Below are 13,085 nucleotides of genomic sequence, written 5' to 3'. Positions count from 1 at the left end.
TTGAGTTCACAAACTGTCACATTTTCCAGAGCACAATGGTGAAGCATTAAAAATGTGAGGTAGAGTTTTTTCCACATAACTCCGAAATGGGGCAGCATTGTATTATTGTTTTGTGGGAGGGGGGTGCTGTGGGTTTGTACCGTGTGAACCTCCTGTAATTTGCAGTACGGCATCTGAAAATCTGCTGTTTTTACTGTTCTCCTAGTGAATATAAGTCTTGCGCTCATTACAGACCCTCTCTCCGTCCCTTTCCCCTTTCACCTACGTTCCTATTATCTGATTGCAGATCTCCTGTCAGTTCATACTTAATGTCCGGCTACTGTAGGAGGGCTCCATTTATCATGAACGGCAATCAGACGACCTCGGGAATTACGGGTTTCGCTAGAGCCTGTCAGAGCCAATCAATACCACATACATGAGAAATATTCATTAGAACGTTCCCTTTAATCAATGATCCATCTCAGCTCCATGGTGCCTCCGTCCCATCACATGTCAGCCGCTGAGAAGGCTCTGTGCTTAGACGATCAGGACTGCAGTGCAGTATATTACTCTAACAAGCTACAATCACGTCCCAATAAACATTTATTGTACACAAGACATCAGATCTGCAAATGATTTCTCGCAATGCACCATTCACAGCCTCATTGCAAAGACTCCGGCAGTCGCTACCTATGTGCCTCTGCTGTACAAATGCTCCTGGTTATTGAGGCAACTTCCTCCACTTCAAACTTGTTAGCACAGCAAAAAATAACAGCTGGACAAACCCATGCTGCGCTGCATATATGCCTGAATCAACTGCGTCCCCCTCCCACCGGAAAGGTGGCCAACCCTCCCGGATACTGGTGGCTCCCCCGAATCTCCCTGACCACAGCAGTAAATTAACGCGATTCATGTCTTCTCTGGGCGTCTCCCAGAGAGGAGACATTAAAAGTAGGCAACCCTGTGCCGAGGCAGGGGGTGGTGTGCAGGAAGGAGGAGGTTGTATGCAGGCAGAAGGTGGTATGCAGGCAGGCAGGGGGTGGGATGCAGGCAGGGTGTGGTGTGCAGGCAGGGGGTGGTGTGCAGGAAGGAGGTGGTGTGCAGGCAGGAGGTGGTATGCAGGCAGGGTGTGGTGTGCAGGCAGGAGGTGGTATGCAGGCAGGAGGTGGTATGCAGGCAGAGGGTGGTGTGCAGGCAGGGGGTGGTGTGCAGGCAGGGGGTGGTGTGCAGGCAGGAGGTGGTATGCAGGCAGGAGGTGGTATGCAGGCAGAGGGTGGTGTGCAGGCAGGGGGTGGTGTGCAGGCAGGGGGTGGTATGCTGGAAGAGGGTGGTATGCAGGCAGGGGGTGGTATACTGGAAGAGGGTGGTATGCAGGCAGGGGGTGGTGTGCAGGCAGGAGGTGGTGTGCAGGCAGGGGGTGGTGTGCAGGCAGGGGGTGGTATGTTGGAAGAGGGTGGTATGCAGGCAGGGGGTGGTATGCTGGAAGAGGGTGGTATGCAGGCAGGGGGTGGTATGCTGGAAGAGGGTGGTATGCAGGCAGGGGGTGGTATGCAGGCAGGAGGTGGTGTGCAGGCAGGGGGTGGTGTGCAGGCAGGGGGTGGTATGTTGGAAGAGGGTGGTATGCAGGCAGGGGGTGGTATGCTGGAAGAGGGTGGTATGCAGGCAGGGGGTGGTGTGCAGGCAGGAGGTGGTGTGCAGGCAGGGGGTGGTGTGCAGGTAGGGGGTGGTATGCAGGCAGGGGGTGGTGTGCAGGAAGGAGGTGGTATGCAGGCAGGAGGTGGTATGCAGGCAGGAGGTGGTATGCAGGCAGGAGGTGGTATGCAGGCAGGGTGTGGTGTGCAGGCAGGGGGTGGTGTGCAGGAAGGAGGTGGTATGCAGGCAGGAGGTGGTATGCAGGCAGGGGGTGGTGTGCAGGCAGGGGGTGGTGTGCAGGCAGGGGGTGGTATGCTGGAAGAGGGTGGTATGCAGGCAGGGGGTGGTATACTGGAAGAGGGTGGTATGCAGGCAGGGGGTGGTGTGCAGGCAGGAGGTGGTGTGCAGGCAGGGGGTGGTGTGCAGGCAGGGGGTGGTATGTTGGAAGAGGGTGGTATGCAGGCAGGGGGTGGTATGCTGGAAGAGGGTGGTATGCAGGCAGGGGGTGGTATGCTGGAAGAGGGTGGTATGCAGGCAGGGGGTGGTATGCAGGCAGGAGGTGGTGTGCAGGCAGGGGGTGGTGTGCAGGCAGGGGGTGGTATGTTGGAAGAGGGTGGTATGCAGGCAGGGGGTGGTATGCTGGAAGAGGGTGGTATGCAGGCAGGGGGTGGTGTGCAGGCAGGAGGTGGTGTGCAGGCAGGGGGTGGTGTGCAGGTAGGGGGTGGTGTGCAGGTAGGGGGTGGTATGCAGGCAGGGGGTGGTGTGCAGGCACGGGGTGGTATGCTGGAAGAGGCTGGTATGCAGGCAGGGGTTGGTATGCTGGAAGAGGGTGGTATGCAGGCCGGGGGTGGTATGCAGGCCGGGGGTGGTATGCAGGCAGGGGGTGGTATGCAGGTAGGGGGTGGTATGCAGGCAGGAGGTGGTATGCAGGCACGGGGTGGTATGCAGGCAGGGGGTGGTATGCAGGCAGGGGGTGGTATGCAGAAAGAGGGTGGTATGCAGACTTGGGGTGGTATTTGCCTCCTCCTGCATTTGCATTGCATATGTTACTCAGTTCTGAGCAGCTTAGTATTTGTGGTACAAGCTAAATGAGGGAAAGTGAGCGAGGTGTGCACAGAGAGGGGCTAATTGGCGTGACTTGAACAAGAGTGTATAAATACATACTTGTAATTGCAACTGCACACTGATAGTGACTATGCAGCCACCATCTATATACGGCAGAGAACATCACAGTAACCACCATATACAGCAGAGAACATCACAGTGACTGCCATATACAGCAGAGACTATCACAGTAACCACCATACTGTATACAGCAGAGTACATCACAGTGACCACCGTATACAGCAGAGAACATCACAGTGACTGCCATATATAACAGAGAGCATCACAGTAACCACCATACTGTATACAGCAGAGAACATCAAAGTGACTGACATATACAGCAGAGAATATCACAGTGGCCGCTGCCGTATACAGCAGAGAACATCACAGTGACCACCATATATAACAGAGAACATCACAGTGACCACCTTATAAAGCAGAGAACATCACAGTGACCACCATATACAGCAGAGAACATCACAGTGACCACCGTATACAGCAGAAAACATCACAGTGACTGCCATATATAACAGAGAACATCACAGTGACCACCGTATACAGCAGAGAACATCACAGTGACCACCATATACAGCATAGAACATCACAGTGACCACCGTATACAGCAGAGAACATCACAGTGACCACCATATACAGCAGAGAACATCACAGTGACCACCGTATACAGCAGAGAACATCACAGTGACCACCATATACAGCATAGAACATCACAGTGACCGCCATATACAGCATAGAACATCACAGTGACCACCATATACAGCAGAGAACATCACAGTGACCACCATATACAGCAGATAACATCACAGTGACCACCATATACAGAAGAGAACATCACAGTGTCCGCCATATACAGCAGAGAACATCACAGTGACCACCATATACAGCAGAGAACATCACAGTGACCACCATATACAGCAGAGAACATCACAGTGACCACCATATACAGCAGAGAACATCACAGTCACCACCCTATACAGCATAGAACATCACAGTGACCGCCATATACAGCAGAGAACATCAAAGTGACCACCGTATACAGCAGAGAACATCACAGTGACCACCGTATACAGCAGAGAACATCACAGTGACCACCGTATACAGCAGAGAACATCACAGTGACCACCGTATACAGCAGAGAACATCACAGTGACCGCCATATACAGCAAATAATATCACAGTGGCCACTGCCGTATACAGCAGAGAACATCACAGTGACCACCATATACAGCAGAGAACATTACAGTGACTGCCATATACAGCAGAGAACATCACAGTGACCACCTTATACAGCAGAAAACATCACAGTGACCACCGTATACAGCAGAGAACATCACAGTGACCACCATATACAGCAGAGAACATCACAGTGACCACCGTATACAGCAGAGAACATCACAGTGACCACCATATACAGCAGAGAACATCACAGTGACCACCGTATACAGCAGAGAACATCACAGTGACCGCCATATATAACAGAGAACATCACAGTGACCACCGTGTACAGGAGAGAACATCACAGTGACCACCATATACAGCAGAGAACATCACAGTGACCACCGTATACAGCAGAGAACATCACAGTGACCACCGTATACAGCAGAGAAAATCACAGTGACCACCGTATACAGCAGAGAACATCACAGTGACTGCCATATATAACAGAGAACATCACAGTGACCACCGTGTACAGCAGAGAACATCCCAGTGACCGCCATATACAGCAGAGAACATCACAGTGACCACCATATACAGCACAGAACATCACAGTGACCACCATATACAGCAGAGAACATCACAGTGACCACCATACACAACAGAGAACATCACAGTGACCACCATATACAGCAGAGAACATCACAGTGACCACCATATACAGCAGAGAACATCACTGTGACCACCATTTACAGCAGAGAATATCACAGTGGCTGCCGCCGTATACAGCAGAGAACATCACAGTGACCTCCATATACAGCAGATAACATCATAGTAACCAGCATATACGGCAGAGAACATCACAGTGACTGCCATATACAGCATAGAACATCACAGTGACTGCCATATAAAGCATAGAACATCACAGTGATGGCCATATACAGCAGAGAACATCAAAGTGACCACCATACACAACAGAGAACATCACAGTGACCACCATACACAACAGAGAACATCACAGTGACCACCATATACAGCAGAGATGATCACAGTGACCGCCATATACAGCATAGAACATCACAGTGACCGCCATATACAGCAGATAACATCACAGTGACCACCACATACAGCAGAGAATATCACTGTGACCACCATATACAGCAGAGAATATCACAGTGACCGCCATATACCGCAGAGAACATCATAGTGACCGCCATGTACAGCAAAGCACATCACAAGGACTTCCATATACAACAGAGAACATCAGTGACACCATATACAGCAGAGAACATCAGTGACACCATATACAGCAGAGAACATCACAGTGACCACCATATACAGCATAGAACATCACAGTGACCGCCATATACAGCAGAGAGCATCACAGTGACCGCCATATACAGCAGAGAACATCAAAGTGACCACCATATACAGCATAGAACATCACAGTGACCGCCGTATACAGCAGAGATTATCACAGTGACCGCCATATACAGCAGAGAACATCACTGTGACCGCCATATACAGCAGAGAATATCACAGTGACCACCATACACAACAGAGAACATCACAGTGACCACCATATACAGCAGAGAACATCACAGTGACCACCATATACAGCAGAGAACATCACTGTGACCACCATTTACAGCAGAGAATATCACAGTGGCTGCCGCCGTATACAGCAGAGAACATCACAGTGACCTCCATATACAGCAGATAACATCACAGTAACCAGCATATACGGCAGAGAACATCACAGTGACTGCCATATACAGCATAGAACATCACAGTGACTGCCATATAAAGCATAGAACATCACAGTGATGGCCATATACAGCAGAGAACATCAAAGTGACCACCATACACAACAGAGAACATCACAGTGACCACCATACACAACAGAGAACATCACAGTGACCACCATATACAGCAGAGATGATCACAGTGACCGCCATATACAGCATAGAACATCACAGTGACCGCCATATACAGCAGATAACATCACAGTGACCACCACATACAGCAGAGAATATCACTGTGACCACCATATACCGCAGAGAACATCATAGTGACCACCATATACAGCAGAGAACATCACTGTGACCACCATTTACAGCAGAGAACATCACAGTGACTGCCATGTACAGCAGAGCACATCACAAGGACTTCCATATACAACAGAGAACATCAGTGACACCATATACAGCAGAGAACATCACAGTGACCACCATATACAGCATAGAACATCACAGTGACCGCCATATACAGCAGAGAGCATCCCAGTGACCGCCATATACAGCAGAGAACATCAAAGTGACCACCATATACAGCATAGAACATCACAGTGACCGCCGTATACAGCAGAGATTATCACAGTGACCGCCATATACAGCAGAGAACATCACTGTGACCGCCATATACAGCAGAGAATATCACAGTGACAATGAAAGAAAATCACTTAATTTCTCTGTCACACGTTCAGTTCTATGTCTCTAAAGGTGCCCATACACGGTACAATTGCTGGGTGCGATGAGATGTGCGCTCCCGTCACATATCTCATCGCACAGCTCAAAAAGTGTGTGCTGCACATACTGTACTAGATCTCATCTTCTCTCATTGCATTGCAAAACCTATGTGATGCGATCTATCCAGATTGTATACAATAATTGTACCGTGTATGGGCACCTTAATACTAGGCTGCTGGGAATTTAATTATTTTGTTTACTATTTAGCAGTTGTATAAAAATAGCATTCAGGATAGAATTTTCACCTATGATGCAGCTGCTCTTGTGCATATTGCTGCTGGATAACGGTCTTCTGCACATTTTCGGACTATTTGCCAAACAAACCCCTTTAGGCATAACTGTCCCTCCTCCTGTGTTACACAAAAACATTCATTACATTGATTAAGCTATTGCAACACATTGTATTTCCATGTAATTGCTCTCTCTGTGAAAATAGTAATTTGACAAATAAATAATAATAATAATAATAATAATAAATGTTTGCCACAGAACTATGAAACGAAGCAACCGATTACATCGCCAATTTACCTTTATACTATTAATATACAGATAATTCTATTTTTTACTTAATCTCCAGTTGTGTTTCTGGTTTAGTATCTTCAGTATTTTTCAGTATATTGCAACCTGCGGTCCGCAGGTTGCACGTCCCCCATTGATGTAAATGGGAGCCGGGTCGGATGACCCAGCGTACCCATTTACACCATCCTCTACCCAGGTCCTAGCCATGTTCTACCGAGGTCAGGACCTGGGTAGAAGTCCCGTGTAAAGGGACCCGGCGTGTCCCATTTACACCGCCGCTGACCCGGGTCTGACTCGCCGAAGACCCAGGGTTTTGCGGCGGTGGAAAAGGGGTATTAGTAATGTGATTCTTCATTTACAGGGACTCTTTAAATTGAGTTGAATTCTTTACAACTCTTAACAGTGTAGCCCAGTGGTTCCCAAACTGTTTGCCGTGGCACCCTGGGGGGCCTTGGGGGACTTGCAAGGGAGCCCTGGGTTGGAGGTCCAGGATTCAAGTTTTTTTATGTACATTATAATAGTCAAATGGTGGACAAACAGAAGTGAATCCTGTCCATCACCACATAACTGATCCTAAGGATGAGATATAAACACAGTTCAACAATATTTGATTCTGACTTTCTCTATAAGAAACCTTTAGCCCAGTGGTGCCGCAAAAACATTTCTGATGCTTTGAGGTGCTGTGATTCAAAAACATTGGGAAGCCCTGGTGTACACAGATATTTCTTAGGTTTAAATCACATAAAAGTGCATCTCTGCTCCAGTTACAGCATTGTCAGATTTTCGGGCTGGTCCTCTGGGTTAATGCTATTATTTTGTTATGTACAGTAGGTGGATCCCATACTACCCATATAAATATTTATCCTTCAGGCACCATACAGTATGTGTATTTACAATATATAATGCTGGCGATTATCTCATCCCCCAATGTGACATGGTATCCTATCTTCTACCACAGATGCTCATTACATAACCTGCAGAATACAGGAATGCTCGGAGACCACAAAGAGCGGACCGTTCTCCCGATTTATCGACACCAATTCCTTAGTTGTTCAAGATGAATATGTCTTCATTCAGGTAAGAGGACATTGGGACAGAGGGATATTATGTAATAGATCAGTATACGATGGTTCTGCTGTAAGGGTCCTAGTGGCTTATCTACGTATGTGGACCATGGACGGTGGAGGTCATTCAGGTAAGAGGACATCAGGACAGAGGGATATTATGTAATACATCACTATACGATGGTTCTGCTGTAAGGTCCTAGTGGCTTATCTACGTATGTGGACCATGCACAGTGGAGGTCATTAGGTAAGTGGACATCAGGACAGAGGGATATTATGTAATACATCATTATACGATGGTTTTGCTGTAAGGGTCCTAGTGACTTATCTACGTATGTGGACCATGCACAGTGGAGGTCATTAGGTAAGTGGACATCAGGACAGAGGGATATTATGTAATACATCATTATACGATGGTTTTGCTGTAAGGACCTAGTGGCTTATCTACGTATGTGGGCCATGGATGGTGGAGGTCATTCAGGTAAGAGGACATCAGGACAGAGGGATATTATGTAATACATCACTATACGATGGTTCTGCTGTAAGGTCCTAGTGGCTTATCTACGTATGTGGACCATGGACGGTGGTGGTCATTCAGGTACGAGGTTATCAGGACAGAGGGATATTATCTAATACATCATTATACTATGGTTCTGCTGTAAGGTCCTAGTGGCTTATCTACGTATGTGGACCATGGACAGTGGTGGTCATTCGGGTACGAGGATATCAGGACAGAGGGATATTATGTAATACATCATTATACAATGGTTCTGCTGTAAGGTCCTAGTGAGTTATCTACGTATGTGGACCATGGACGGTGGTGGTCATTTAGGTAAGAGGACATCAGGACAGAGGGATATTATGTAATACATCATTATACGATGGTTTTGCTGTAAGGGTCCTAGTGGCTTATCTACGTATGTGGACCATGGATGGTGGAGGTCATTAGGTAAGTGGACATCAGGACAGAGGGATATTATGTAATACATCATTATACGATGGTTTTGCTGTAAGGGTCCTAGTGGCTTATCTACGTATGTGGACCATGCACAGTGGAGGTCATTCAGGTAAGAGGACATCAGGACAGAGGGATATTATGTAATACATCATTATACGATGGTTTTGCTGTAAGGGTCCTAGTGGCTTATCTACGTATGTGGACCATGGATGGTGGAGGTCATTAGGTAAGTGGACATCAGGACAGAGGGATATTATGTAATACATCATTATACGATGGTTTTGCTGTAAGGGTCCTAGTGGCTTATCTACGTATGTGGACCATGCACAGTGGAGGTCATTCAGGTAAGAGAACATCGGGACAGAGGGATATTATGTAATACATCATTATACGATGGTTTTGCTGTAAGGTCCTAGTGGCTTATCTACGTATGTGGGCCATGGATGGTGGAGGTCATTCAGGTAAGAGGACATCAGGACAGAGGGATATTATGTAATACATCATTATACGATGGTTTTGCTGTAAGGGTCCTAGTGACTTATCTACGTATGTGGACCATGGACGGTGGAGGTCATTCAGGTAATAGGATATCAGCACAGAGGGATATTATGTAATACATCATTATACGATGATTCTGCTGTAAGGTCCTAGTGACTTATCTACGTATGTGGACCATGGACGGTGGTGGTCATTCAGGTAAGAGGACATCAGGACAGAGGGATATTATGTAATACATCATTATACGATGGTTTTGCTGTAAGGGTCCTAGTGACTTATCTACGTATGTGGACCATGGACGGTGGAGGTCATTCAGGTAATAGGATATCAGGACAGAGGGATATTATGTAATACATCATTATACGATGGTTCTGCTGTAAGGGTCCTAGTGGCTTATCTACGTATGTGGACCATAGACGGTGGAGGTCATTCAGGTACGAGGATATCAGGACAGAGGGATATTATGTAATACATCACTATACGATGGTTCTGCTGTAAGGTCCTAGTGACTTATCTACGTATGTGGACCATGGACGGTGGTGGTCATTCAGGTACGAGGATATCAGGACAGAGCGATATTATGTAATACATCATTATACGATTTTTTTGCTGTAAGGGTCCTAGTGGGTTATCTACGTATGTGGACCATGCACAGTGGAGGTCATTAGGTAAGAGGACATCGGGACAGAGGGATATTATGTAATAGATCATTATACGATGGTTCTGCTGTAAGGGTCCTAGTGGTTTATCTACGTATGTGGACCATATACAGCGTCCAGATGCTTTCTGTACTCTGGGTAGGGCCAAGACACATCGGGAGGTTTTTGGCCCCATCTACAGAACTACATTAGACTTGTACAGAGTTTTATGTAACAAGGGCCAGATGTACTAAGCTTCAAAAAGTGATAAAGTGGAGAGTGATAAACAACCAGCCAATCAGCTCCTACCTGACATGTGTTTGAAAAATGACAGGTATAAGGTGACAAACTTTTTTACAATGAAATGGAGGACAGTTATAAATTGAAGAAAAAAATATCATAAATAAAATAAACATGGAGCAAACCTAAATAGACTGGCAGGGTGGGCAGTGGTGAGACTGACAGGGTTGGCAGTGGTGAGACTGGCAGGGTTGGCAGTGGTGAGAATGGCAGGGTGGGCAATGGTGAAACTGGCAGGGTAGGCAGTGCTGAGACTGGCAGGGTGGGCAGTGGTGAGAGGGGGTGCAGCTTACAAACCCAGTCAGTGAAAAATAAAAGCCAACCATGTTTTGTACATTTTGTACATCCCCATTTAAAACATTATTACACATATCAGCACTGACATCTCTCCCCCCAACCCCCCCCCCCCCCCCACACACACACACCTTCCCCATTCCCTGCTGCCCCCATCTCCAATACATTCACTGCGCCCTGAGCTGTCTCATACCTCCTCCTCTGAAGCAGGGCTGGGCTGGGTGTGCTGCGCAGCTAGCTGGCTATTATGGTATGGCCACGTACAGTGCTTCTGTGCATGTGTAGAAGCTACTATTTGAGCCCCAGAAAGGAACAGCACTGCGCGATCAGAGAGGTCTGATCGTGGGAACCGCCTCCGCCGCAGCAATGTTATTAAGGGCAATAAAGGAGGACACTTTTCGAGGGACGACAGAACTTACTAAAGAAGGACTGTTGGTCACCTATTAGGTAGACTCTAATGTCACAAATAAAGGGACTGGGTTATGGGCTGGGGGGTGTGATATTCATGTTACACCAGTAAATGATCTACAAACTGCCACCAAAATACAAGGAATGGTCGATAGATTTGTCATCGATGGCAAAGATTTTTTTTCTGGAGTACGCATGATGGGGGATGGGTATGTGCCACTTAGGACATGGCGGGGGATGAGGTTGGTGCCACTTAGGACATGACGGGGGATGGGGTTGGTGCCACTTAGGACATGGTGGGGGATGGGGCTGGTGCCAATTAGGACATGAAAGGGGATGGGGTTGGTGCCACTTAGGACATGGTGGGGGGTGGGGCTGATGCCAATTAGGACATGACAGGGGATGAGGCTGGTGCCACTTAGGACATGGCGGGGGATGGGGCTGGTGCCACTTAGGACATGACGGGGATGGGGCTGGTGCCACTTAGGACATGACGGGGGATGGGGCTGGTGCCAATTAGGACATGACGGGGGATGGGGCTGGTGCCACTTAGGACATGACGGGGGATGGGGCTGGTGCCAATTAGGACATGACGGGGGATGGGGTTGGTGCCACTTAGGACATGACGGGGATGGGGCTGATGCCAATTAGGACATGACAGGGGATGAGGCTGATGCCAATTAGGACATGACAGGGGATGAGGCTGGTGCCACTTAGGACATGGTGGGGGATGGGGATGGCGCCACTAAGGACATGACGGGGATGATGTTGGCGACACTTAGGACATGACGGGGGATGGGGTTGGCACCACTTAGGTCATGGCTGTGGGTAGTGTTCTGCCTTTTAATCCTGGACAAAGCTGCTTTTGTGAAGACGGTTATTACAGGTCATCTTATACTAGATATTATTTATTACATTCACGGCCAGATTATACTCTGGGAGGGCTCTGAGCCCCCTCATAATACAATATTTATTTATTAACCAACAGTCTACAGTCTGGCTGCTGTAATGTGACGTTGATGTCTGTGGTTTCTGTACTGTAAGTTGTTAATGGCTACATTACATTAATAGAGGATTATCTCTATATACAGTATACAGTCTTTATTGTACCAGTTTTGTTTCTTTGAGTTGTTTCTTGTTTTCTATATTTCGGAGACAATGTAAGAAGCTCGATTGTCATTTTCTTTCAAGACCAAATGAATAATATTTTGATCCATTGTTGCAGAGCCCCTAAAAGAGTCTGGTGCCTGCTCTGCCGATATGGTATCCGGCACTGATCCGGCACTGATCCGGCACTGATTATGGGATATTTTGATATTATGAAGAGACCAGGACATAACTTGAAGGGACAGTGGTTATCACTGCCGCTATCCCTGGGGGGTTATCTTGTTTTTGTGCAGAGTAAATACTGGCTGCAATATAGATTTAATTTTTTTCCAACCCCATCCAAATGTAACTCTCTCTGCACATGTTACATCTGCCCCACCTGTAGCGCAGCACGGTTTTGTCCATCTGCAAAAATTGCAGCCTTGCTAATAGTTCTGTGTATTAGCAGCATAAATATAGTATATTATTCTGTAGCAGATGAGCAGTTATCGGACACATGTATAAACTGAACGCCAATCGATATCTGTTTGTGTTTTACAGTTTTATTGCTACAGATCAGTAGAACCCACATCACACACAGTGAGAACAACGGGCTCCTGTGCCACAGATTCAGGGGAAACGACTGCTTTAAATGCTTAGATTAATATTGAGCAGAATCCTAAACTACTACAATTGATATTTTAATATCCTGCAGCGAACCGGGTTTTGTTTTTATCCTTTCGCGTCTTTCAAGGTAAAAAATAAAAATGAATCCTTCAATTTATACAAACAAACAATTAGACATTTTCCACGGGAGAGTATTTTTGTTTAGTTAATTGCGGTTTCTACTGTAAGTTGCAAAGAGAAATGACTGTTCTGTGTTTGCCGGGCATGCTTGTCTGTA

General features: G+C 47.1%; 1 protein-coding gene across 1 annotated transcript in view; it reads left to right on the top strand.

Moving 5' to 3' along the window:
• Positions 1–13,085, top strand: part of SORCS3 (sortilin related VPS10 domain containing receptor 3) — a 519,093-nt gene that overhangs the window by 345,863 nt on the left and 160,145 nt on the right. Inside the window, exon 7 of the mRNA XM_083149862.1 lies at positions 7,894–8,012. Within this exon, the coding sequence (XP_083005988.1) occupies positions 7,894–8,012 (119 nt within the window). The remainder of the gene's footprint in view (positions 1–7,893; positions 8,013–13,085) is intronic.

Source organism: Crinia signifera, chromosome 6 (genome assembly GCF_055691185.1).
Source record: "Crinia signifera chromosome 6, ASM5569118v1, whole genome shotgun sequence".
NCBI lineage: Eukaryota > Metazoa > Chordata > Amphibia > Anura > Myobatrachidae > Crinia > Crinia signifera.
Note: the sequence above shows the minus strand (reverse complement) of the source record. Positions and strands in the feature narration are given on the sequence as shown.